General features: G+C 46.0%; 1 protein-coding gene across 1 annotated transcript in view; it reads right to left on the bottom strand.

Moving 5' to 3' along the window:
• Positions 1–26,668, bottom strand: part of Gramd2b (GRAM domain containing 2B) — a 69,750-nt gene that overhangs the window by 21,019 nt on the left and 22,063 nt on the right. The window contains exons 2-5 of the mRNA XM_052742205.1: positions 8,099–8,218; positions 4,352–4,451; positions 2,061–2,127; positions 78–181 (exon numbers count right to left, since the gene is read on the bottom strand). Of these exons, the coding sequence (XP_052598165.1) occupies positions 78–181; positions 2,061–2,127; positions 4,352–4,451; positions 8,099–8,218 (391 nt within the window). The remainder of the gene's footprint in view (positions 1–77; positions 182–2,060; positions 2,128–4,351; positions 4,452–8,098; positions 8,219–26,668) is intronic.

Here is a 26,668-nt window from a genome sequence, read left to right as displayed (position 1 = left end):
TAAATATAGCTAAATTTAAAGTAATTTCTACTAAAACAGGCAATACCATGTTAACCCTTTCTTCTAAACACACCAACCTTAGTGTCTTTTCCAAAGACTTTGGAATGAAAACAAATCCAGTTTTCCGACACGAAGAGCTTTCCTTGGTATAGAATTTCTTTCTGGAGAGCACAGGTAAAGCCTAAGAGACAGACAGGTGGAGCAGCACCATTTAGAATCTTACCAAACTACTATTATTTCCATGATTTCTATTTCAAATAAAAAATTGTCTCTACTTTGGTGACAAAACACACATTCATACTCCAAAGTCCCATTGCTAGCCACTAAGAAAGGCAGGCCTCTTCAGGGCCAATGCCTCCATTTAATGCAACTCCATAATGGCCTGTCTTGTTTTGTTGTTGTTGGAGAGAGTTCAGCATGACCAGAGATGCTCCTGTCCACCATCTTTGTGACCCTGACTGAGCATGCCCCAAAACATTCAGGTCTGTCACTTTAACTTCCAAGCATGAGCTCTGTGAATTTGGGTTAAAGCTTGCCCAGAAGTATGTCCGTCCACCATCTTTCCTTCTTGAACTATGACCTTAAAATGGGCATGCTCAGAAGCATGTCCACCCTCAAAGTGATTTCCTACATGTCTAGCTTCCCAGAATAAAACTCCTAGGCTTGCTTTCTTTGAGGAGGGCATTGCTTTGGAAATAACTCCTGTGCTCTTTATCCGCTGCAGGCAATAGACTGTTCCCCATTTTAAAAAATTTCTCGCTATACATGTTTTTGCACTTACATACAATATGTGAATGTACTTTGCTTGGCTACACTATCACTTCTTTATGAGTTTTTTTTTTTTCTTTTAAGCTAAGGTGGTGGGGTTGGGGATTTAGCTCAGTGGTAGAGCGCTTGCCTAGCAAGTGCAAGGCCCTGGGTTCGGTCCTCAGCTCCGGAAAGAAAAAAAAAAAAAAAAAGAAAAGGTGGTGCTGTGTGGTCCAGGCTAGCCTGGAGTTCAAAATTTAGATCTGGTTGGGCTCAAATTTGAAAAGTTCCTGCTGTAGTCCTGAGTGCTGGGATTACAGGCACACATCACCATGCCCAGCTCCTGAGTCACCTTTAGCATAATAAAGTCGTCGTGACTAGCATGTATTTTTCAATTCAAAGTGTTAGAGACATACTATTGTAGAAATGGGAGGAGTGCAAGTCTACCTCCAGAAATCAAGAATGGTGTTTTCCAGACCTCTTCTATCTGCAACAGTGTGTCACCTGCATGCTAATATAAGCACTCCTCTCTTGCCAAGATCCTAATGACTCACTGATGGTCTGCCTGGGGAAAGAGCACCTGACCACACCTTCTGCGGGTTAATGAACAAGTATACATTAACAAGTATACACCGAGAGAGGCTAGAGTTGCATCGTGGGTCCTGTGATGAGCCACACGCCGACCCGGCATGCTGGGAAGCTGCTTGGGTGTGACCACTATGCTCTGCACTGCACAGGCATGGATGCTTCTGTACACCGGGGACGACTACGCTTCCTTTCAGCCTCTTGGGGCAGCCTTTCCTGCCCCAGGCTGAGTATCCTAAATCTCAGGATGACTCAGGCAAGGACGTCACTGTGGAACCTTCCTGAATGACTCGGTATCACGAGAGCAGACTGTTCCTTCTGTCTTACGCTCCAGGGTGCTAGTGAGAAGTGAGCGCAGCAGGTACTACTGTCATGGCACGACCTATACCTTCCAGAAATGTTTTTCTTGGTGAGCAAGTCCCTGAAATGTGCTCTCTGTCTCCCTATACTGTTGAGACAACTCAAAAAACATTTTTCTAATATAATTTTTATTTGAAGTGTATGCATGTTTTGTGTGCATGTATGTCTGTGTACCGTGGTCATGCTAGTGCCCTTGGAGCCCAGAAGAAGGCACCGATGCCCTGGGACTGGAGTTACAGAGAGTTGTGAGCTGCCATGTGGGTGCTGGGAACTGGACCCAGGTCCTCTGAAACTGCCGAGCCATGTCTCCAGCTCCTTCAGACAGACTTTTAAATATATAACTTAAACCAATTACAGGTAGGACTTACTTTGCCTCAGCGGCTCTTCAGTCGGGACATCAAGAAATAACTTGTGAAAGTGCATGTTCGCCTTGTACTGCGGGAGGGCAAAACACACACATCAGCACCGTCACCAGAGGTTGCCAACCATCACACTAGTTTAACTACTAATTTTCCAATTCAGTCCTTCAGGGAGACACAGGGGACGCAGGATCACATAGGTTCATGTTCCAACATAATTAACACCTTGTTGGGTGGCCAGCTGAGCATCAGATCAGGGCAAAGGTACTCCCGATAAGACAGCAGACGACATTCTAAGCACTTTCACCAGGGAAGGTGCTAGAGCCATACACCCAAGTGCCCTGGGGAAAGCTCAGGACTTAGAAGCTTTGCACTCAGCTAACCCTGAACTTGAAGTCCTTGGCCCTACTTCTGCCTTGGTGTGTGGTCATGCCCTCACCATTTAGCTCCCCTGGGTCTCTCAGTTTCTTTTTTTCTGTTTCTGATGTCAAAGGAATTCCCTCCCTTAGAGGGATACTTCCAGGCTTACACAGAGTAACACATTGGGAGAGCCCACCACTCAGGACAACATGTGGTCACCAGTACTACGCGGCCACAAAAGCACCTGAGGCCAAAGGCAGACGAGCAGGATATAACACTCCAGGGTGGTACAAGGCCCAAGTGTCTGCAAATTGCACCTGGCTCTACAACTGTGGAGATAATATACAGCCAGCAATTTGTAGCTAGTGAAATGCTTGCCACAAGCATCATCAGCACCCCAACTCCAAGTAGGTGGCACCCCATTCCAGGGTTAGGACACTGTGAATCAGGGGTATTGAGGAACATGGCCACACAGTGACTGAGAGACTGATCTAGGTCCTTTAGTGACCGGTTGCTCTGCTTCTAGAACGCTCCTAAGAAAGTATGTGCTAAGACAGTGGTTCTCAACCTTCCTAATACTGCCCATCCATACCATAAAATTATTTCATTGCTATTTCAAAACTGTAATTTTGCTACTGTTATGAATCAAAATGTAAATGTTTTATATTCAGGATATCTGATATGTGACCCCTGTGAAAGGGTCGTTCAACCTCCAAGGGGGTCACTACCCATAGGCTGAGAACCACTGTGATAGGAACTCTGGAAAGCAGGGTCTTTGATGCTGTGCTATCTGAACCAGCAGAGCTCTCAACGACAAAACCAGACCATCTATTGGCATAAAGAAAAGCTCTAGATCAGGCTATTAAGTCTGAAAAAAAAGGTAAGAAAAAAGGTTGGAGATATTCTATTATAGCTCTTGGAAGAATAAACAAGAGGACCATCATGAGTTCAATGGCAACCTAGGCAGCAGAGTATTGTTGTGGGTGGGTGGGGGGGCTGGGGAGAAAGAAAGGAAGAGGGGAAAAAAATCAACACAGCATATAAGTATATTATCTGACTGTTGACTGTCCCCCATGAGGGAGGGCAAAAAACAATCTTTTTTTTTTTTTATGGTTTTTCAAGACAGGGTTTCTCTGTGTAGCTTTGCTCCTTTCCTGGGACTCACTCTGTAGCCCAGGTTGGCCTCGAACTCACAGAGATCCGCCTGCCTCTGCCTCCTGAGTGCTGGGATTAAAGGTGTGAGCCACCACCGCCTGGCTTCAAAAAACAATCTTTAAAAAGGGCACACCTTGGTAGGATAGCTGTGGAAATTGAAAATCAAAAAATTAAATTTCATGCCCGTGCCCACTCTTTTGCTTAGTTCTTAAAAGGCACGAGTTCATGCATTTAGGGGAGACGTGTATAAAAACAACCTGCAGGACACTGGTGTTGAGGGGTCTTGCTTAGTAGTGGAGTATGTCCTTGGCACACAGGACTTGGGTTCAATTCCTAGAACCAAAACCCCCAAATAAAACTCGAATTCCCCCAATCTGGCCCCAGTAAAGGTGGATTCTGTCACCTCTCTGGGTGTATTCAGCACAGACAGAGTTGTGACCTGTGTGTTCATAGGTCTTGCTTCTCTGTGCGGCAGGTACCTGATGAGACTGTATTATAATTCGTGGATGCAGCGCTCCCCCCCACTCTGTGAGATATCAGACAAGCACCCGAGTGTCAGGCTCTGTCCCACAGCCTTGCATTCCGCCTCTCCATGTGTGCAGATGGCTCAGCTGTGGAATCAGGTCGGCCAGACGAGCAGCGCCCATCTGTCCTTCACATTCTCTAAACCCGGTGCCTACTTTGGCCCTGGTTGGTAGTCCACTGCATTTCTGGATTCTTACTCTCCATTGGCTCCCATGGCTGTGTCACCCCCAGAGCCCACACACCCTGCAGTCCCTCATTACCTGGCTGGAAGACGAAGACTTCTTTCTTTCAGTCTTACTTTCGGCTTTACACTCATTCTTATCACCCGACCAAGTGGAACCATCAAAACTGGATTTTGACCTGGGGAAATAAAACCCACAGAGATTACACAAGGAACTGTCTATGCCACTCATTATAAACCCTCACTGTTGTACCATGTCACGCGAAAGACTGACATTAGTTTTCTTCTTCTAGGTACTGGTCAGAGCTCACTGAACTCTGAGGGCATTTGTGAATCACATGACCAGGATGAACTCAGCAGGCTGCCATGATGAACTGCAGAAAGGGCATTTGAGATGTGAAAGTAATTATATCAGTTCAACAGTGTTTCTAATCAGTAGAAAGAGGAGTCCTTGAGGCCCATTACCCAATAAAATTACAGCTGAAGCTCAATCAAGGAATATTTTTGTTTCACAATCCATTAATATTTAATAAGAATTAACTAAGTGGAGCATTGTGCTGAAGGCCTTAGGCACACAAGACAGTCTTTATCCTTAGAGAGCTTGTGGGCACATGCATCAAACATTTTTTTTTCTTCTTCTTTTTGCTAAAGGCAGTGCATGCCGGGCATGGTGGTGCATGTCTGTGATGCTAGGACATGGAAGGCTAAGGCATGAGGCTTTGGATAAGGGGGTCTGACAGTTTGATTTCCCACTTGTTTTCTGGTCCTGCTCATGGCGCCTGTAGGGAGTGAGAAGAACGCATTGAGAAGTCTCAGAAAGCAATACTGTGTAAGGAAGTGCTCCACCCACCGAGGGTGGTGCTCCACACGGCTGTGCCTCTTCCAGATCATCAAAGGTAGCATTGTCGGTCCCATTTGTCCACAGTCCACACCTCTTCCAAAAGTCTCCCTGTTTCTGCAGTTTGGTTGGCAGGGATGAATGCATTTGAGGCCACCCTGAGCTACTCAGAATCTTCCAAACACAAGAGTGGGGTTTGGAAAGACGGCTTAGTGGGTAAAGAATGAGTGTTATTAACGCATGAAGACCCAGTCTTGGATCCCGAGTACCCACGTAAAAAGCCAGGCATGTCTGTGTTAGTCTGTAACCTCAGCATTTTGGGTTGGGTAGAGATAAGGGGGTTTGCTGGGTTTATTGCCACTGGCCTAGCTGAAAATGGTGGACTCCATGCTCAGCAAGAGACCTTGTCAAAAGGAATAAGATGAAGAGAGAGAGAAAAGGACACTTGAATTCCTCCTCTGGTCTCTCAGTGTATACACATGGGCTCACATAACCTTCCCCATCGTGCGCACACAAGGCATACCACACAGACACCATCATAAAATCCGAATCTTCCCTTGTCTGTTAAAGGCAGAGGCTAGAACTCTGGAATCTTGGTTGCAGGTTGATTTAAGTCTGCCTCTCCACTTTAAGCAGATGTGTGTGAGTCTGAGCATTTACTTCAACCCTGGAGCTGAGAACAGTCATTTCAAAGTGGAAAGCGTATATGAGTTCTAGAATTGATGCACGCATGTATTTTATAATTATGTAGTTGCTTTATTGCTAGTGGCTGGAAATAGTAGACAGCAGGTCCATAATATGACACAGTTTCCTAAACTGAAACTACTTATTTGGTTCAAAGTAGATCTAGGGGGAATCTGAATGAATTCAGATGCCACAGAGGGACAGACAGGACGGACGCTGGGCAGACAGTAGATGCTGGTTTTCTCTGCTATGAGAACATAGGCTGTACAATGTTTAGGCTTCTCCCAGCAGTTTATGATCCGTAAATCAGGAAAAGGACCTCTCAGCAACTCACAGTAGATGGACTTGACCAGCTCTGGACTAGCTAAAATGTTCTCTGGGAATTCTGGGATTATTATTATTATTATTATTATTATTTTAAACTATGTATGAGTTTGCCTATACTCGACCTGAAAAGATAATTATTTTTACAAATGTCAAAAATAATAATGACATTTAGATAGGTATGACAGTGCCCGACTGTAGTCCTAGTATTTGGGAGACTGAGGCAGGAAGATCATGAATTTAAGGCCATCCTGGGGGATACAGTGAGTTAGGGGCAAGCCTCAGCTACACAGTACATCACATATAAACAATGACAACCAAACAATGCTGGGTGTGGTGGTGCACACACTTAACCCGAGCACTCGGGAGGCAGAGGCAAATGGATCTCTGTGAGTTTGAGGCTAGCCTGGTCTGCACAGAGAGACCCTGTCTCAAAACAAACAAACATCAAGAAAACAAAATGACAGCAGCAAATAAAATAAGGATGGAATGCACCACTTCTGTTGGTTCAACGCACGTTATTGGAATTAGAAGGTGGCAGGCAGATGTTCTGAAGGACTATGCAGGGTAGGCAAACACAGTAAGAAGGGCAGCTCTCTCTTTAAGGGCTTGAAAGGCACAGTGGCATAGGGGCAGCCCTGTGGTGCAGACGGGAAGCTTCTTTGCATAGTACTGATTTCTCCGCATCGTCTCGGCCATGGTAGTCTCACTTCCTACAGCTGCCCACAAGCAAGACCAAAGCCCAGTGCTAAATGAAGGTGCACGCAAACGGTTAAGAATTTCCAGACGTCATGAGCAGAGCGTCAGTGCCCGGCCCTCTGCACCACTGCCAGGCCGGATACCCTCGTGGTTCCCCACATCTCCTACTGATGCACGCACAGTTCTCATTTGAAGCCTGGGGAAGTCAGAGAGAACCCAAGCAGTTGCAAGGTAACTCCCCAGTCAGTCACAGCGAAAGAACTGTGAGAGCGCACACATTGTGCTCTTGTGTGTGTGTGTGTGTGTGTGTGTGTGTGTGTGTGTGTGTGTGTCATTGGTGAGTGGGGCAGAGTGCTCTGCCGGGAAAACGGCTATAGAAAAATGGTGACAGATGAGACTCCACAAACAGGGTGTGCAGGGAAGACAGAAATTATTGGGAGTGGTACCTGAAAAGGGAAATCTGGGTGAGGAGTTACACTACAGGCATTGATTTAGGAGAGGGCCGAAAGGAGACAGAGGTGGAGAGCCAGGGATGAAGGGAAAGGTAGGACTTGGTTAACTGTCTCCTGGCAGAGGCGGGGGAGGGCAGGGCGTCTAACAGCTACAATAATGGGGAGGAGAGCACTTCCCCTTTGTGGAGAGTCCTAAAAACCACATTTAAGCCTGGGGACATAGCTCGGTGGGAGAACAGTTGTGTGTGTTCAGCCTCAGGTTTGATCCCCGGAACCAAAAAACAAAACCAAAATTAAAACAATAACAACAAAACTTCTCACACTTATTCCTCTGGCCACAAATACGTCTAAGCTCCCCCTTGGTAGTTTTTGCCTCTGAGAGTGATAGAGCCTACAGCTCTGTATTAAGACACATCACTCCTCCTCCCTTACAGCCAAACCAGGTCTCCTTCATAGCCCCAGTCCCAGGACATGGGTAGCTCAGCAGATCCTTGGGATGGGTTCTCCTCTGCTCTTTCCCGTGGCTCCCAGGAAAAGTGAGGGCGGTGTGCGTATGTGGAGGCTGAGCAGACACTGGGCGCATTCTGCATTGAGAGTAGACCCGCTGGCTTCCTCGGTCAACACATCAGTGTTTTCAGAAAGAGGCAGCCCTTCTGCAGAGGTTGAGGAGCAGGAGCAAAAGGTCCTGCTAGGAAGACATGAGAGTAACAGGGCAAAAACCAGGGCCATGCTCAGGGCATGATCTGCGTACAGTTGAGCCACAACCATAAAACCAGAAGCGCCAGTGTTCTCTACAAGCCCGAGAACAAAGGGTCCACTGAAGACTCACCACAGGCCAATGCTTCTCTTCTGGTCTGGGGACTCAGCCTCCACTGACGAGGTAGGGGACTGGGCTGTTGGCGACTTGCTGATCTTCTTCCTGTCCTCCACACCATTCTCAGCCTCCAAGCTGGAGAAGAGAGAAAAGCGCTTCACTTTAGACATCCAGAGGGAGGCGGGAGAAGCAATGAAGTGCTCCCGGGTTCTAGAGAGAGGAATGATCTTCATTCCTCACTGGCAGCCTGGTCAACGCTGGCAGCTGAGGTCCTTCCCAGCCTCCATCCTGAAGCCACTCTGTGGGAGCCTTAATGGCAGGCAGTCCCTGCAGGTGACACCTGCTTCCCTTGTAAATGTCTGACCGCCCAGCCCAGGACTTGCCCGGCTCCTGGCCTGTGCCTGTGGCCCCGAGCTGCTCAGCTCTGCCCAGCCAAGGCGTGTACTGTGCTGCAGATCACCTGGAGGCTGGGAAAGTCCCTGTGCGCAAGCGCAAGCTCATGGCTCACACACATGGGTGGCCTCCTGCAGGTGTCGAGAACCCCCACCCTCTCTGTTTGCACTTCTCTTATGTCACTTATCACCTTTTGTTATACTTATGACGGTCCCACTCCGGGTTGTTGTTTTAACTACGCACTTCCCTAAGCAATTTACAGACTCTAATCTTTACAGCCACCCAAGCTAAGTGGGAATTATTACCTTCATTTTATAGGTAGGAAATCAGAGGCCCTCACTGAATATCTTGCCCACGGAGCTCAAATCTATTTTAGTTCTGTCCCCTCATGAGGTATTTGTATATACGTTCTATTTCTAATTTCATCCACCCACCCCTCTACCCATCCATCCACCCACCCACCATCCATCCATCCATCCATCCATCCATCCATCCATCCACCCACCCATCCATCCACCCATTCATCCACCCCTCCACCCACCCCTCCACCCATCCACCCATCCATCCATCCATCCATCCATCCACCCACCCACCCACCCATCCATCCATCCATCCATCCATCCATCCACCCACCCATCCATCCATCCACCCATTCATCCACCCCTCCACCCACCCCTCCACCCATCCACCCACCCACCCACCCATCCATCCATCCATCCATCCATCCATCCATCCCTTTCTCCCACCCCAACTCACCCACTTTTTCATCTTATCCAATATGGGAGTTCCAAGGTGGGGCAAGAATTGCGTTCATCTTTATATTAACCATTCAACACAGCATGGCAGTGGGCTGTGAACAATGGGCTATGGAAAAACTAAGCCTGATCTTGGTAAGAGAGACAGGAAGAGGGTAGAGAAGAATGTAAATCAAGAGGGTTTGTTCACTGAACCGCCGACAAATGGATGACTGCCAGCGTGGTGGATGAGGCAGGCACACCAGTTGGTGGATGGAGACGGCCTTGGGATGGTTTGCGACGTGGGAAGTGGGAAAGAAGTGAAACTGAAGGAGAACAAAGGTGGTATTCACAGTCCAGACCGTCTTTGATCTTAGCCTGGGCCGTAAAAGCTCAGGAGACACACTTCTGAGGTTTCCCCGCACTCTACCGAGACAGAGCAGAAAGTCAGATGCAATAAAGCGGCATCGCTGTGACGCATTAGCTGAGTTTAATCCTAATTTATCATCTATTTGCTATTTCTGCTTGCATGTGAGCAGGCAGGAGGTTAACATGCAGGTGGGCTAAGTCCTGTGTATGCTCATTAACCATGTTTCACAGCATGCGGATGCTGCAGGCCACCCCAATGGGAATTATATCCTGCCATTGAAATCAAGACTGAGTATATCTGACAAGCAAAACCAACTCATCATCCCAGAAATGGCTGGTACTCTCATTTTGTAATTAGCATTTCTCTTTTTTTCCAAGCAGATAAATACTGAAGTTCAGAGACCAACCCTCTCCTTCAGTTTTTCTCAAGGTATATGAAGAGGGCTTAGTCCACACTGCACTGCTTCATAAGACAAGAGGCACAATGGAAGCCTTTGAACTATGACTGGGCCAGATGTGGAGGCACACGCCTTTAATCCCAGCACTTGGGATGTAGAAGCAGGCGTATCTCTGTGAGTGTGAGGGCCAGCCTGGTCTATACAGTAGAAAAAATGCTTTACTTTAAAAGTTTAGAAAAAAAAAAGTACTTTATTTAACCTCAGGGCCAATTTAATTTGTAACCTCAAAGAGTTTACCTATTGTTAAGAGGCAAGGTCATGTGGTGGTTTGAAAGAAAACGGCTCCCAAAGGGAGTGGCACTATTAGGAAGTGTGGCCTTGTTGGAGGAAGTGTGTCACTGGGATGGGGGCAGGTGAGGTCTCATCTATGCTCAAGCTACTCCCAGTATCTCAGTTCACTTCCTGTTGCCTTCTGATCAAGATGTAGGACTCTCAGCTCCTTCTCCAGCACCATGTCTGCCTGCATGCCGCCATGTCTCCACGATGATAATGGACTAAACCTCTGAAACTGTGAGCCACCCCAATTCAATGTTTTCCTATATAAGAGTTGCCATGGTCATGGTGTCTCTTCACAGCAACAGAAAGCCTAACTAAGGCAGGCCATCTTTGCCTGTTCTCTCTATTCAGGTATTTTATGTGTATGAGTGCTCTGTCTTCATGCACATCAGAAGAGGAGTTCAGATCCCGTTAGAGATGTTTGCAAGCTACCATGTGGTTGCTGGGAATTGAATTTAGGACTTCTGGAAGAGCAGTCAAGTGCTCCTTGGGAACCAGAGAGACTGACTTCTTTTATGTAGGAGATGACTTCATTTCAGCATCCACTTCAATACTTCCTAAATTTTACACAGGGTCAGATTGCCTCTTGGAGGCACAGCTGTGGCTGTCTTGTATGGAAAGAGCTGCCCCCCCTAAGAACCACTCAGAAGAGGGTGTCTCTCCTGATACTTGGCTCAGCAGAGACAGATGTACCTTGCTCTGAGCACATACGGCCTAGCAAGAACTTGGAGAGGAGCCAAACTGAGCTGGATTTCAGCCTCTCCTGGACTTGACTTTACTTGAGCAGGCACTCTTGTACAGGGCAGGGCTCCGAGGGTCGCATCACATGGTGGTTCTGTTTCTGGGACTCTAGATTAGCACTGGAGTCTCTAGCACACATCTCTAAACATCCTATCCGAACAGTGACTTTCAATGCAAGACACACTTCTACTCTCCTGGAACATGTGCAAATCTTCTAAGTCCTTCTCTGCTCGACAGCCCTACAGGGGGCACACTGGCTTCACAGCCTTTCCTACCTGGTCCCCTCCATGTACCTGCTGTCTGTCTTCCTTCTTTCCTTCTTTCCTTCCTTCCTCCCTCCTTTCCTTCCTTCCTTCCTTCCTTCCTTCCTTCCTTCCTTCCTTCCTTCCTTCCTCCCTCCTTTCCTTCCTCCCTCCTTTCCTTCCTTCCTTCCTTCCTTCCTTCCTTCCTTCCTTCCTTCCTTCCTTCCTTCTTTCCTTCCTTCCTTCCTTCCTTCCTTCCTTCCTTCCTTCCTTCCTTCCTTCCTTCCTTCTTTTCTTTCCTTTTAAGAGGATTTATTTTATTTTCAATTATATGTATGTGTCTGTGTGTGGGTAGGTACGTGTGCGTGCAGGTGCCCCCAGAGGCCAGAGGCATGGGATTCTCTGGGAGCTGCAGTTACAGGCAGTGAACCACCCAATCAATGCAGGTGCTAGGAACGGAGTTCTGATCCCCTGCCAGAGCAGTACATGATCTTAACTTCTGAGCCTCTCTCTCTCTCTAGCCCCTCCTGCTGGTTTCTTAACTCACCAGGTGCCAACACAGTATCTTGTATTATTCACTTTTCTCCCAAATGCCTTCCTTATTGAATTACTACTCGAAGTTCCTTAAAATTCAGGCACTTTCTGGTTTTTTTCCATGGCACCCAGCTTAGCATTTTATTCTACTGGTAAACTGACTGATGTGGGAGTAATTGTGTATTGTCTCAAAGAGGAAGTGAATTCCATCCATGGGCCAATTCAGTTTCAGGGTGGTGTTTATTTAAAGGTGCTAAGGGCTTAAAGAAGCTAATTCCCAACAAGCAACTTTCCTGCAGGGGCCCCTCACTTTGGATGCCTGTCAGTGGGAGACTAAAACCCACATCGAATCCAGACAGTGGAGGCCCACCCCACTGTGCTTGTGGGAGCAGTGCTCAGGGAGGACACCCCGTGTTTCCTGAGGCTCCCGGGAACTGGGGATTACTGAAAATGCAGCCAGGCGGGTTTAACTGGATCATGAGCACAAAACCCGGGTTCGTTGTTGTTTCTAAACAAGAAGACAAACCTTTTCACGGACAAAGACTGAAAAGAGTGGGGAAATCCAATCAGTCTCTTTCAACGAGTATTTCTTGGAAAGGTCTTTACTAGGCTCTGAGCTAGGATGTGGACCGCTCTGAGTACCTACAGAGGGACAGAAATCGCCCCAAACACAGGACTTATCTTCACCTGCCTTGGCAGGTTAGTTCTTCTCCCCACTTAAGTATCCAAGTTAGGCATCAGTCATAGGCCCCCAACGCCTTTCGGTAGGAATTTGAGAACAACGAGATGGCTAGCTTACACAAACAAGCCTGTCCCGGCCTATGAAGAGACTGCATTTCATACTAGCTGGGACAAGTCGACTTTAACACAACCCTGCCATACACGGTTACACAATTCACAAATAAAAACAGGTTGGACCACCCTTATCAAAAGGTTGATGTCCGTCATTTCCCAGACCTCCTTAATCTGCTGATGACTTAAATTTGGATTTCACAGTTTTTCAAAATTAGATTTCTTAGGTGGAGGCTAGCATCATTTCTTCTGGTGACTGTCCCTGGGAGTTCAAAGGACATCCAACATTCCTTTCTCTGGTGAGCACATTGCCCCGAGGCAGAAGCCTCGATGAAACTGCTTCTCAGGCGAAGGACATCAAGTGTCTTGCTGTGGCTTAGTCCCGGAAGCTGGAATCCTTTCCAGTCACAGTGACAATTCCGTGTTAAATTAGCCTAACTGAAGGCATCAAAAATAATATGTCACCAGACTTTCTCGTGCGAGGAAAGGTTGGGGTCATTTTCCAGCCACCTCTTTTTAAAACTATACCCTTTACCATCTCTAAGAGGATCTACGGAGGAAAAATTCCTGGAAATGGGACTGTAGCGGTTAAGGCCAGGTCAGAAGCAGCCCTGTTGCTGAAGACTGGGCCGCTGGACTGGGGATATTTGAGAAGCAGATTTATTCTCTAGGGATGGAGGAGGGTTCTGGGAATTGCTGGGTGACACCCTCTGTAAAAATACAGACAGTTGGTCTAGCTTCCAAAGGAGGAAGTAGAGTGGGCGTTAACAGGCAGAAGGGAAGATACTCCGAGAGAGACTTTACTCTTTTTACGGCTGTCGGACTAGTGAAGAGACAGTCCCTACAGAGCTGGAATTTCCCCCAAAATCTCACACCGGAAGAAGGAGAAGGCTGGAAGCCGTACCATTCAGAGGAAGTGCTTGATCCCTAGACACAGATCTCACACAGTTCTAATATCTTATCAGGCAGCCTTTCAGGAGAGACTGGACTGAGACAGTGATGGGTGGGACCACACCTTGACCAACACTGCTTAGTGATGCCTACTACCTCTTGTCTTCTATTTACACCTAGACCTCCAATCAGGACCTCAAAGGGGGACTAGAGTTTGGGGAAGGGTGAAGTGTTTACCAGAACTTTCTATTTGCTCTTTTTCCCCAATGTAGCCACACTGAACAAATCTCTTTTCTCTGCTTTTCACCGTTATGCATCTCTTTATTGGAATATTGAGGACAGGTGGCTGAGCCTATCTGGTTAGGAAGGTTGGGGCCCAGTCTTTGACCTTTGAACTGCAGTGACATGAGGTGTGAACGCGTAGAAGTTGGTAGTAGACATAAGGATGGCTGGAAGACCCTTCAGCTTCTCCAATGTGGTCAAGGCAGAATATCCCAGTGTAGATAGAGTGTATAACAACAGCTCCTGGTTTACAGTTCTAACCCAGCCTGTCTTTGTCTAGCTGGAGTTTATGTGTCTACATTTCTACTTCAGAACAGATACTGTAAGCACCAATACAGTTTGTATGTTACAAATGGAGAGACAAATTCTTCAACTAGTTTCACGCGGCTCAGTTTCTCTCCACAGAGGCATTTTCTTTCCCAGTAACTTGTGTGTGTCTTTCTTAGGAGACTCTGCGCAAACGAGCGTGTGCATATTATCCATGTAAAAGACAGCATACTATTTTATACCTTGCTTTTAAATAGGTTTAAAATTGTTTTAAACCGTGTCTCTGTGTGGGGTAGGGTGAGGTGGGGTATGTGAACATGAATGCAGACATCCACACACGCTAGAAGAAGGCATCAGATACCCTGGAGTTGGAGTTACAGGCAGCTGGAACCTTGGTGAGGGCAGGAGGTGCTCTCAACTGCTGAGCCCTCTCTCTGCCGCCTAAGTTTAAGAAAATTACTTACCTATTTATTTGTTTATTATTTTAGTGTGCATGCACACACGTGCGTGCGTGTGTGCGTGTTTGTGCATGCGTGCGTGTGTGTGTGTGTGTGTGTGTGTGTGTGTGTGTGTGTGTGTGTGTGTGTCTGGAGGTCAGAGGACAATTTGTGGGAATTAGTTTTCCCTTCTACTATGTGGGTCCCAGGGATGACCTGGCAGTAGCGCCTTCTTCTGCTGAATCATCACATCAGCTCCAGTGTGCTCTAAAAATAACAACAACTACAACAGCGTAAAGTACTGTATCTCGGTACTCTTTCCTCATCAGTATGCATAGATCTTTCTCATTATCACCTCTCTTCCTTCCTTCTCTGTTTCTTCTCTTCCTCTGTTCAACAGGGTCTTGTCATGTGACCCCGCCTCCTGGGGTGGGATGACAGAAGTCACCATGACTGAAGGACACCAAACCCTGAAGTACAGGAAGCAAGGGCATTCAGGACTGGCTCGGGGCCCAAAGACATCCTCCTCCTTCTGGGACAGACTTGTCCTCAAGCAGGGGACACTCTCTATCCACGAACAACACAGATCTGGGACAGACTTGTCTAGGGCCCTTCTTTTATTTATTTCCCTTCCTGACCAGTACTAGGGATGAAACCAGGGCTTAAACATGCTACCTAAGTGTTGAGTCAAGTCCTGAGCTCTTCTTCATTTTGAGACAGGGTCTTGCTAAGTTACAATGGGTGGCCTTGAAAGTGTAATCCCCCTGCCTCATCCTCTAGAGTAGCTGGGTTTACAGGCTCATGCTACTGGACTTGACTGAGTCTCATCATTTTTTTTTAAAGATTTATTTTATTTTGAATTGTGTGTCCATGTGTGCATGTGCACGTGTGGGTGTGCACGTGTTAATGTGTGAGTGTGCACATAGGACTACAGGTGCCTGTGGAGTTCAGAAGAGGGGGCTGGATTCCATAGAGTTGGAGTTACACTCAGTTGTAGGCCACCTGAGGTGGGTACAGAGACTGAATTCAGGTCCTCTGGAAGAGCAGGACTTAACTACTGCACCAGCTCTCTGGCCCTCATTTTTAACTAAGAAATGTAAATGACATTCAGCGACGGCCAGATTTTGTGGGAGAAAACCTGAAGTCCTAAAGAAAAAAAGAAACAAGATAAGCCAAAAAGTAACAATTTGGGGAAACTGACACCAGAGAACAAATAAAAAGGACTCAAAGCCTTCACAAGCAAGTCCTCAGAGAAAGAAGACAGAACCCTGTTGTGGAATATTTAATTATGTAAAGATGTGTTACATTTGTGTATGTTGCATTTGTTTAACTATGTAAAGATGTGTTGCATTTGTCTCACCTTGCCTGCCTAGGGCACCTGATTGGTCTAATAAAAAGCTGAATGGCCAATAGCTAGGCAGGAGAGGAACAGGCGGGGCTGCAGGGCAGAGAGAATAAGTAGGAAGAGAGAAGAGAAGAAAGAATGAGAGAAAGAAGAACAAGAGGAGGGAAGAGGGAGACCATGCCCGGGGCAAGAAGCCAGCCAGACACGAGAAGCAGTGAAAGATATACAGAAGAAAAGCAAAAAGCCCAAAAACAAAAGGTAGATAAAGAGAAACAGGTTAATTTCGGTTAAAACAAGCCTAAGCTAGGCTGAGCATTCACAATTAATACTGAGTCTCCATGTCATGATCTGGGAGCTGGTTGGTGGCCTAAAAGAAAAGCCTGGTACAGAACCCTGCCCCTACCAAACAACAGCAACAAAACAAACACAAACCAACTCACAGTATTGTGGAGGAGGAGAGCCTATCTGTCTCCTAACTCTTAGTTCAAATCCTGGTTATAGTTTGTAACACTTCAGGATCTGCCCATCCAGCTTCCCGGTCTCTCTGATGCTCACACGTTCCAGCCAGCCACCCTGCTAATTCCTAGGAGGAACTGCTGCCTGGGCTGCTCCTTCCGGGGGACATTCTCATCTTCAAGTCTTTAATAGTCACCTTCTTAGTGAAGCCATATTTTTAACAAGGGCTGGAAAGACAGTATCAAGCCAGAAAAAAATCAAGCAAGCAATTTAAGATGTGTAAGCCAGAAAAAAGTGCATAAGGATCATTAAAAAAGAAAAATGGGGGCTGGAGAGATGGCTCAGAGGTTAAGAACACTGGCTGTTCTTCCAGAGGTCCTGAGTTCAATTCCCAGCAACCACATGATGGCTCACAACCGTTTGTAATGAGATCTGGTACCCTCTCCTGACATGCAGGCATACATGGAGGCAGAATGTTGTACACATAATAAATAAATAAATCTCTTTAAAAAAAAAAGGAAAAAAAAGAAAAATGGGAAGCTTAAGGGCTATGGCTTTAGCTAGAGCTGCGTCTCAACAAAACAAAACAAAAACAGAAAAAGAGGGATCTTTGTTAATATAGAGAAGTTATAAAATACAGAGTACACATCAAAAACAAGTGGATTTCTTCTTAATCTGTGTAAGACCTAATGCCAGACTCCGTTCTTTCAAGTGGACTCTCTCAAGTCTTGAGGAGTCAGCCTTTGCTGGGAACAAGTTTAATTTTGCACACTATAAGTGATAGTGTGAGGCCAAAATCAGGAACAAGAACAATACATCTTGCACGTTAATTGGAGGCCAAATTGGGAAAAATACACCTTGCAGGTTAAGGGTTCTGTTTGCAGTTAAGACAGTTAAGAAGAAGTTCCTGTTTTTCCTATGTTTGTCTGACTCACTTGATCACATGTGGGCAGGAAACATGTCAGGATGTATGCTTGCTCCTGATTGGATGTAAGTGGGAGGTACATAGGCAGGAAATATGTCAGGATGTATGCTTGCTCCTGATTGGATGTAAGTGGGAGGTACATAGGCAGGAAATACTCCAGGATGTATGCTTGCCCCTGATTGGACCTGGTGGAAAATGCAGTGAATTGTGGGTTTTTCCTTTTTAAGCCTCTGCAAAACATGACCTGTGGCCATTTCCTGGGAACCCTTGGATGGTCCTGGCCAGAGCCCATCCTCCTGGCCAGTATTTAATTAAAGCTTGCTTCAAATTTGGCTTCAAATTGTGGTAGTGTTCTTATTCTCTCCCGGTGGGATTAACAGTATCCACCACGAAGATTGCCTAGGGAATCAGAGGTGTCTTCTAATGTGAAGAGGAGAATCAGGGAAGCTCTGGAAGTGAAGGCAGTTTGACTTTTTAAAGCCTGGACAGGTGGCAGGAAGCAGCAGAGCTGAGAGGCTGGGAAGCTTGATTTGGCTGAACAGACAGAGGGGACTGTCTCAGACTTCATTTGATTGACAGTGGGGATTAATGAGGATACATTCATTCGGATTAAGTAGGAGGAATGAGTTGAGATGTTGAGTGTCCACCATTCCTCAGCAGGGACTTGAGGGCATGCACGTCTCCGGAGCATTATATTTCCATCAGTGGGCAAGGAAGTCACACATGGAGGTCGGAGACAAAGACAATGGAAAAGCGGATGGGGGATGAATTCGAGGGCAAGACATAGGCGGCCCAAGGGAAGCCATCCAGAGACAATGTTGAGATGAGCGGGAAGAAAAGCCATGAGAGAAACGTCAGGGCGGGTGAGACAAGGTCATCCCGGGAGGGGAGCACAGCATTGACAGAAACAGTCCTAGGGTCACAGGAGGAAACGACCTGCTAGGAAGGGTTTTGTGAATCTAGTTTTAGGTAAGATGGACAGACGTGGGCAATGGATAGAAAATTGTGCCAAAAAATCAAATCAAGAAAGGCTAAGAGAAACTAACACTAAGAAGCGTACATGATGCTGTGGGACGGGGCACGGGGTAGGAGGCCCCAGTTTGCCAGTTTGGAACCCTGGGTTGAGTCTAGCACATAGCCACATCAGCCTCTCTGGAATCTCACAGCTCTCTCTCTGCTCCTGCTGATGTGGGTGGAGGCATTGTCCCTTCCCACCCAACCTTCGTTCCCGGTCCTTCCTAATTACCCCATTTCTCTCAAAGCCTTGAGCAACTCACGTAACTAACTCCACAGTGTTTCATTTTCAGGATTTGTACTCAAGCGACTGAAAAGCAGCTCCTATGAAAAACAGACAAATGGAAAGCCAGCCCCTCGGAGCATGGTCTGTGCTTTGTGGAGTTAGTGAGGGGCAGCCACAGTGGTAGTTCCCTTCACCCTGGGGGGACACACAGCAGTGATGTTCACAGTCGCTCCCATGGAGCTTTCTAAAACTTCAGGGCCTGATGCATCCTCCTCAGACTCTACCTCCATCGAGTCACACCACAGCTCCAGAGCTAACAATGGCCTTTCATGGAGCCCTGGATGTCACCCAAGCCTCTCCAGGGTCCTCCAGTCTCCACCTGCTTTCCATTCTGGCCCTGCTGTTGGTCTCTTTCACAGGCCAGTCCATCTCCCTCTGCACACTCTGCTCCCTCACATGGCCTCAGGACAGGTCCAATTATCTCTCCCCTATTCATATCAGCCTCTATCTCTTCATTCTCAATATCTGGATGTAAAAAAAACTGCAACTAATACTAGTTGACTGGACAATGCCTATAACCGATCCAAGGACAGACGCTGCATTATATAGAAAGCTTATCCTGGAATTTGGTCTCAAACCTGCATGGTAACGTCCTTTTCAAACGTGGGTGACAAGTCCCACCGGAAGAGGGCCCCACTGAGTGCTGAGGTGAGAGGGGAAAAGAGGCCAGTCTCCATGATTTCCCTGCTTAATTAGTATTATGCAAACTTCTTTTTCAAACAGATTATCAGTTAGGTGAGCAATAATCTGAAACCACACGGAAACTTGGAAAACTGTCCTGATTACTAGTGGAAACCACAGCAAGAAAAACCATAATCAAGTGAAATAATTTCTTGGCAGCGGCATTTTGAGGCCAAAGCACAGTTGGAAGCGACACAGGAGAATAACGAGGCGCTGCTCCATCAAGGAGGCGGCAGCTGACCGCCTCCGATCTCCAGCCGAGGTAGACTGATGCTGCCGATGGAGTTCTCATGTTATTTACACCCTCTGCATGGGAATATTAGCTTGCACTGCTTGGTACAAACAAAATATGCTCATTATATTTCAAATGGAAACCAGAATACAATCTCCTTAATTAATTTATTTATTTATTGTTTTTGAGAGCAGTCTCACAGGCCTGAACAAGGTAGAGCAGGCTGGCCTTAAACTTGTGGCCATCTTCCTACAAGCTAGGTACAGAAGGCTGGCCCTAAACTTATGACCATCTTCCTACCTCTGCCTCTTACACCAAGCTATTTTTTCACATTTTTGTCTCCATTGTTTTTAGAGGCTGTTCATTTACTAGTGATTGCTGAATATCAAAATAAATCACCTTTTATACACTTGTGTATATAAGTGTATATAAATATATAAATATAAATATGATATATTGCGGACACTTATTTGATTAAGCTGTGTTTAGGGAAAAATTGGCTTTTAAATACAATAGACACCTCACTTAAAAAAGTGCATAAAGTTCAGGGGGAAAAATGAGATAAAGTACAATATTAACAAACCTTCAGCTATTAACTACTATAAACATCAGAAATATCAAACAAGGTGGAAGAATTGGTTAACTATTTCAGAAAATAGCTAAAAACCAAAGCTGAAATTTTGGAGAGCGATGTGGTCATTGGGAATATTTTGGAGGAAGTAACATAGAAACAGAGTATGACATGTGACTAAATCAAAATAGCCACTTGGAATTAAACACAATCTCGAATGGTAAAATGCAGCAAAACCCTCTCTTATGGAAATACAAAACCGGGAAGTTGGGGGCTTCAGGCAAAAGTCCTAAAAGGCTGAAGGTATTCAAGGAAGGAAAAAGGAAAGAGCAAGGCGCTAGTGTACCAGAAGTGCTGGACAGTAGTGTGCCCGAGGATGAGTTTGCATCTAAGGATGCAGCAATGAGCTGCTGTCCTCCCTGAGGGAGGGGCGGTGGGGGAGAGGCGGGCGGAGATCTGAATGTAGAACAGTAACAGGTTCTCCCATGCATCCTGAGATGACGTGGCTTAGAGTCACGACATTGCCTAGTTTGGTATATTCCCTGAGAGCAAGGTCTGTAATGCCACAGTCTGAACGTTTGTGTTTCCACAAAATCCCCGGTCTCTCTGTTGAGAGACACTGGTTCCCAGCTTGTTCCTAGACACCACATAGCCTATCTTGCTCTTGAACTCGTCATGCCTCTGCCTCAGCCTCTCCAGTGTTGGGATTCCAGGTGTGTCCCACAATGCCCTGCTCTACATAAAATTCTCTTGTTGAAAATGCAAATCTTCAAATATGAAAAGTGAGGGGGTACAGTCTTTGGGGGGGGGAGGGTGATGAGTCAAGAAAGTGCAACCCTCACAAATGGAAGGACTGTCCTTCTAGAGGTGACAGTAGAGGTGAGTGGACCTGAACCAGCAGCTGGCCCTGCCACTAGAGACACAGATCTCAACTGTGTGCTATTTTGTTACAGCAGTCCGAACTAAGACACAAGGCTTTCCTCTTCCAGGAAAAGAATGAACCAGGACCAGGTGGGAATTCAGAGAGAAACGGGAAGGAGTCAGAAACACCAGAGAGCTCCTAATACACTTTATGGGCAGACCATTCCTTCTGGTTAAAACAAATAAATAAATGGTTCTTGAATTAAGTTTCAATTCTCTTGTTGAAACCTTAGTGAAATCAAACCTATGACAACATTTAAACCAGGGCATAGAGTGGGTAGGGGGCCGAATGTGCTGTGGTAGAAATACACTTATTTAGCCAGAAGGGAATATTTTACCTATTAACACTGCAATAGCATTTGAAGTTTAAACATACAAACAAAAGCCAGGACCACTGGAGAGGGCGAGGCAGACTCTGAAGGGACAGATGTTTGCTTTTGTTCTGAGGACTCCCCAGGGAGCCCAGCTCCCCTGCCCTGACCCTAGCCTGTGGGAGTGGACAGGCACAGGACCTGAAGCACAGAGTTTCGGAAAGCTGTACTCTGCACTGTGACCGACCGGGATCTCTGGAAACGATAGCCTTTCCTCTGTCCTCTGCCCTTCACTTCCCATGACTCTCATTCTGTCCCTTGTAGGACAATAAAATAAGTAAACACAGAGATCAAAAGTTAGAGGGAACCAAAGACCAAAATACATGGTCACGGCGGCTGGACTGAAGGGCACCAAATCCAAAACAGCTCCAGAATGTTCCAGAAGCCCCTTAGGCTTTGCTTCACCCCAGATCAAAGCCGCGGTTACTATTTCCTGTCTCCTGGGTTCTGACCTCCCATTTCAGGCTGCATATATCTGAGGAAGCATAGGGTGTTCACCACACGGGAGTTTCCCAGAGGCAGGCTCACCTGATGCCACATGACACCAGGTAATCAACGCAGCACGGGAGGGGAGGATCCCATGAGGAAATGTACTGTGAATAAATACTATGCATTATTAAATTCAGGATGCCGTTTCTAACTATCAGTCAGGGCTAGAAGCACCTGCTTGCAGTCCCAGCCATTTGGCGGTTTGAAGGAGGAAGAGCGGAGCTCAGGAGTATGGCCAGCCTGAGACCGGGTTAAAATAAAAATTAATAAAGCAAACCAGAAGCTAACTAGAGTCAACTTCTAGAAAAGTGACTGCCAGTTCTTAAAAACAAGATATCGATACATTAGAGAAAACAGCTTTCTACAAAAGGCTTTGTCTAACCCAAACACTCCTGCACTGGATACATTTACTGAAGAAAAAAAGCAGTTCATCGGTTCCTATGAGAAACAAACAAAGCTTTAATCCCACTACTCAGGAGGCAGAGGCAGGCAGATCCCTACGAGTTTAATGTCAGCCCGGTCTACAGAGGAAGTTTCAGTACAGTCACAGCTACATAGTGAGACCCTATCTCAAAAATAAAAAACAAACAAACAAAAAAAAGGAAAATAATATAGTTTTTGATCCATCAAGTTATAAGGGAAGCTTTAAAAGAGTTAATTACATTTTTTAATTACAGAAGAAAGTAAATGTCTCTCATTTGCTTTTGTTTCCCCAGGAATTTATCGCCATATGTGGTACATATTAACGTCAACAATAATTTCATATTTTACTACAATAGTAATATTTAAGTGCTATATTAACATATTGTTATAAATTTTGCAAGTATTAAGACATGGAAAACTACGAATGATAGTGCCTTACTGCTGTGGGAAAACAAGTGTCTGTCCCTGTATCTTAAATACTACCTTTTTATATTGACTTTATTTTTGTGTGTATGTGAATCTGTTTCTACGTGTATTTGCTTTGCTGTGTGTGTATGTGGCTACCTCCAGAATCCAGAACGGGGCATCAGATCCCCTGGAGCTAGAATTCCAGCCAGTTGTGAGCAGCCCATTGTTGCTGCTGGAAACCAAACGTGTCCTCTGCAACAGTACTCTTAAATGCTGAGCCATCTGTCCAGTCCCTAAAGACTTAGATTTAATGTGATTTCCATGAGACAATTACCCCCACCCTTCTTTTTTGTTTTTTCGAGGCAGGGTTTCTCTTTGTAACCGGTCTGGCTGTCCTGGAACTCACTTTGTAGACCAGGCTGATCTCAAACTCACATAGATCTGCCTGCCTCTGCCTCCTGAGTGCTGGGATTAAAGGTGTGTGCTACCACCGCCTGGCCAATTAACTCTTTTCAATGAAATAAACATGGTTTAATTAGTCTTACATTTGGCATCTTTATTTTCAATTTTTAATTTTCCCATTACAGATAAGTATTTTTTCATTGCTGTTTTGTTTTTCAAGACATTGTTTCTTTGTGTAGCCCTGGCTGTCCTGGAACTTGCACTCTAGACTAGGTTGGCCTTGAACTCACTGAGATCTGCCTGCTTCTGCCTCCAGAGTGCTGGAATTAAAGGCATATTCTTTACCTGTAGTAAAAGCATGTAGCCTTGGAAAACATGTCTCTTCCAGGTGACTTCATGCTTGCAAATCATTATTTGCATCATGGCCACCAACCTGACACATAACCCTCCCACAGCCTTTTCAGTGAGGATGTAAGACAGGTTCTGTCCATTCTCCAGACATGGAGGCAAATGTGAGAGCCTTGAGGAACCACACCGGGTGACTTCTGAAGGGAGCCCTGTCAATGCTCATCTGATGACCTTTCTGTCACCACGGCCAGTCAGATGGCCACCTTCTCAGTATTTTCTACCTGAGTTCCTTCCTTTCTTCCTCTAGTTTAGTTGGCTTAGCCAGGGTCCAAATGTCTCCTGCTTGGTGGATTCCCCTTCATTTGAGTTGAAATACGACACTTCCTTTCATGTTTATTGGAAAATAACTTAGCCATGAGATCTCTGAAAACGGAGCAAACAGAATCACACTGTCTGGGGGTGGAGTTCAATCAATAGAAAGCTCATCTAGTATATAGAAGTCCTGGGTTCAAACCCCAGAACCACATAAAACCAGATGTGGTGGCACATGCATATACCTCCAGCCTTTTCGGGGAGAATGAGCAGAAGGCTGAGATGTTTAATGTCATAAGTGAGAATGAGGCCAGCCTGGGGTACGTCATGAGATCCTACCTCAGAAACAAAAAAAAAAAAAAAATTGAAACAAACCGTTCAAAACTTAAGATCACATCATCCCCCTGCCTCCAAAGCCCTTGTAGTTCTCCATTGTCAACAGGATGAAGTTGAAATGAGGACATGGAATAGGTCCTTTGCAAGGGACAGCTGGATTTCTGGCTCTGAAGCCTAAATACCTTAGATGATTGGGTTGCCCCTGATTCAAGGTCTCCTGGGAGATCTGGACTTCTATTTTTTAAAAGATTTATTTATTTATTTATTTATTATTTATTTATTATGTATACAGTGTTCTATTTTTCAAAGATTTATTTATTTTTATTTATTTATTATGTATACAGTGTTCTGCCTGCCTGTATGTCTGCATGCCAGAAGAGGGCATCGGATCTCATTATAAATGGTTGTGAACCACCATGTGGCTGCTGGGAATTGAACTCGGGACCTCTAGAAGAGCAGTCAATGATCTTAACCTCTGAGCCATCTCTCTCCTGTACAATTTTTTTTTTAAAGCTCTGGATGGGGTCACACCCTAAGTGATGTTTGTCCTAACTTCTCAACCTTTCTGGATCCTGAGACGTGTCTTCCTTCCTCATACCCCATGAGCTGTGACTGCCACGGCAATGTGATCCCTTTAGTACTTGACTTAAAAGTTACAAGTGGGCTATGCTTGTCTTTTCCTGCTTGGGCTGTCCCTCGGCCCCTGAAGGGTAGTGTCCTGGTCCTGTCCCATCTGTGTAACCCACAAAGGTGTAAAGTCATTGGCCCCAAGAACTGCATGTCCCCCTAAAGTCCAGGCTATCTGATTTCCCCTTCTTTGCCACTCACTGTCATCAAGAGAGGCGGGCAGGGATGGATTTCCTGAGCTTAGGAATACTGGTGCAGGAAGGCCAGAGACATTCTCTTTTTTCTTTCTTTTTTTTCTTTCTTCCCAAGATGCTATGGTATGATTTTCTTCTTTTTTCTTTCTTCTTTTTTTTTTTTTTTTCCCAGAGACATTTTCTACCATGGGGTGGATCTTGATCTGTGGACTGGACCAGGGAGGGTGATTCACAAGGAAGCAACAGCTGCCCTCCAGTTCTTCCAGGAAGTGACCAGACAGGAGTCTGCGAAGGTGATAGGTTAGGAAGCTCACCTTCACGGAGGAAGCTTCCCCAGTCTTTCTCAGTGACTGGGTGAAAGGTAGTGGAATCGGTCTGGTGACGGAAGCCAGATGATCTTACCACTCTGCTGGGAGTGGCCATTGGGCTACAGTGTGGACTTTGTTTGAGTTGAAAGGGCAATGTTCAGATACCGTAGGCTGCAGGGAACTGGAAGAAAACAGGATGGACTTTTCTCCACTTATTCCTTCTTGGGCATGGAGAAGGCTACAGAAGAGTCTCTTCCGTGATCTGCCTCGGAAGCCTGAGGCAGATTCCGGGTGTGCCATCTCCCCCAGGGATGCTTATCATATTTGAGGGTCTTATGAGGAGGTGGGGATTTCCTATGACCAGGCCCACAGACTGTGTCACATCCGCATGGCAGGAGCTGTTCTTGGTTATGTCTTCCTCCAGGTCAGAAAACAGACATCTCAAAAGCCTTTGGGGAGGTCATGAACTGTCCACCTGACTGGAGAAGCCAGGCACCAGAGATGAAAGAAATGGTGATGATGGATTTCATTAGAAACATCTAGACTGACCTACTTTTTGAGATGACTAATAAATTTATATCATGATGAGGTAACAGAAGGCACTCGTTCAAGAGAGAGGGAAAGCCATAGACTCTGAAGCTAATCCTGTTTCATCTGTATCCCTGCCAACTACACCCACTTCCTATTTATTTTGAAGCAAATCCCCCACGCTATCTTCTCATCTGTGGCTACTACAGCATGTAGCTGGAGAAGAGGTTTCTCAATAACCAACAGCATGGCTGGGAGAGGGCACAGTAGATAAAGCTCTTGCTGCAACACAAGACCAGAGTTTGGATCCCCAGATCCCAAGTAAATGCTGGGTGGGTATGGCTGGCCAGCTGTAACCCCAGTGCTCTTAGAAGGCAGGGGAAGGGGATCCCCAGAGCAAGCCAGCAGCCTACATTTGCTGTATCTGTAAGATCTGGGTTAATAAGGCAGAGAACAATTTAGGAAGAGCTCCAAGCCTCTACACATATGTGCACACATGTGTAGACATGCCCCCCACACATGGGAACACACATATGCATATGCATGCACACCCCACACATACACATGCAGAACAAGTAAATAAAACCTAACAACAAAACCACAATGTCAAGTCTGAAAAAGGATTAGGAGTTGAAGATGCTATTTCTTTCTTTCTCTTTCTTTCTTTCTTTCTTTCTTTCTTTCTTTCTTTCTTTCTCTCTCTCTCTCTCTCTCTCTCTCTCTCTCTCTCTCTCTCTCTCTCTCTCTCCCTCCCTCCCTCCCTCCCTCCCTCCCTCCCTCCCTCCCTCCCTTCCTTCCTTCCTTCCTTTTTTTGCAGATGCTACTTCTAATGGAGTTAAATCCAGATGTTTTTCTCAGGATGGTACTAATGCTCTGCAGGAGGAGGCATGAGCCCGTGGACTAGAGCATCTCTAGACATACGGTTAGGCACTGGGTACCAGTATGAAATTCGAGGACCATATTTCCTACCTAGTCCACAGAGCTGCTGTCGG

The sequence above is a fragment of the Peromyscus californicus genome, unplaced genomic scaffold (assembly GCF_007827085.1).
Source record: "Peromyscus californicus insignis strain IS unplaced genomic scaffold, ASM782708v3 Scaffold_17__1_contigs__length_78620276, whole genome shotgun sequence".
Lineage (NCBI taxonomy): Eukaryota > Metazoa > Chordata > Mammalia > Rodentia > Cricetidae > Peromyscus > Peromyscus californicus.
Note: the sequence above shows the minus strand (reverse complement) of the source record. Positions and strands in the feature narration are given on the sequence as shown.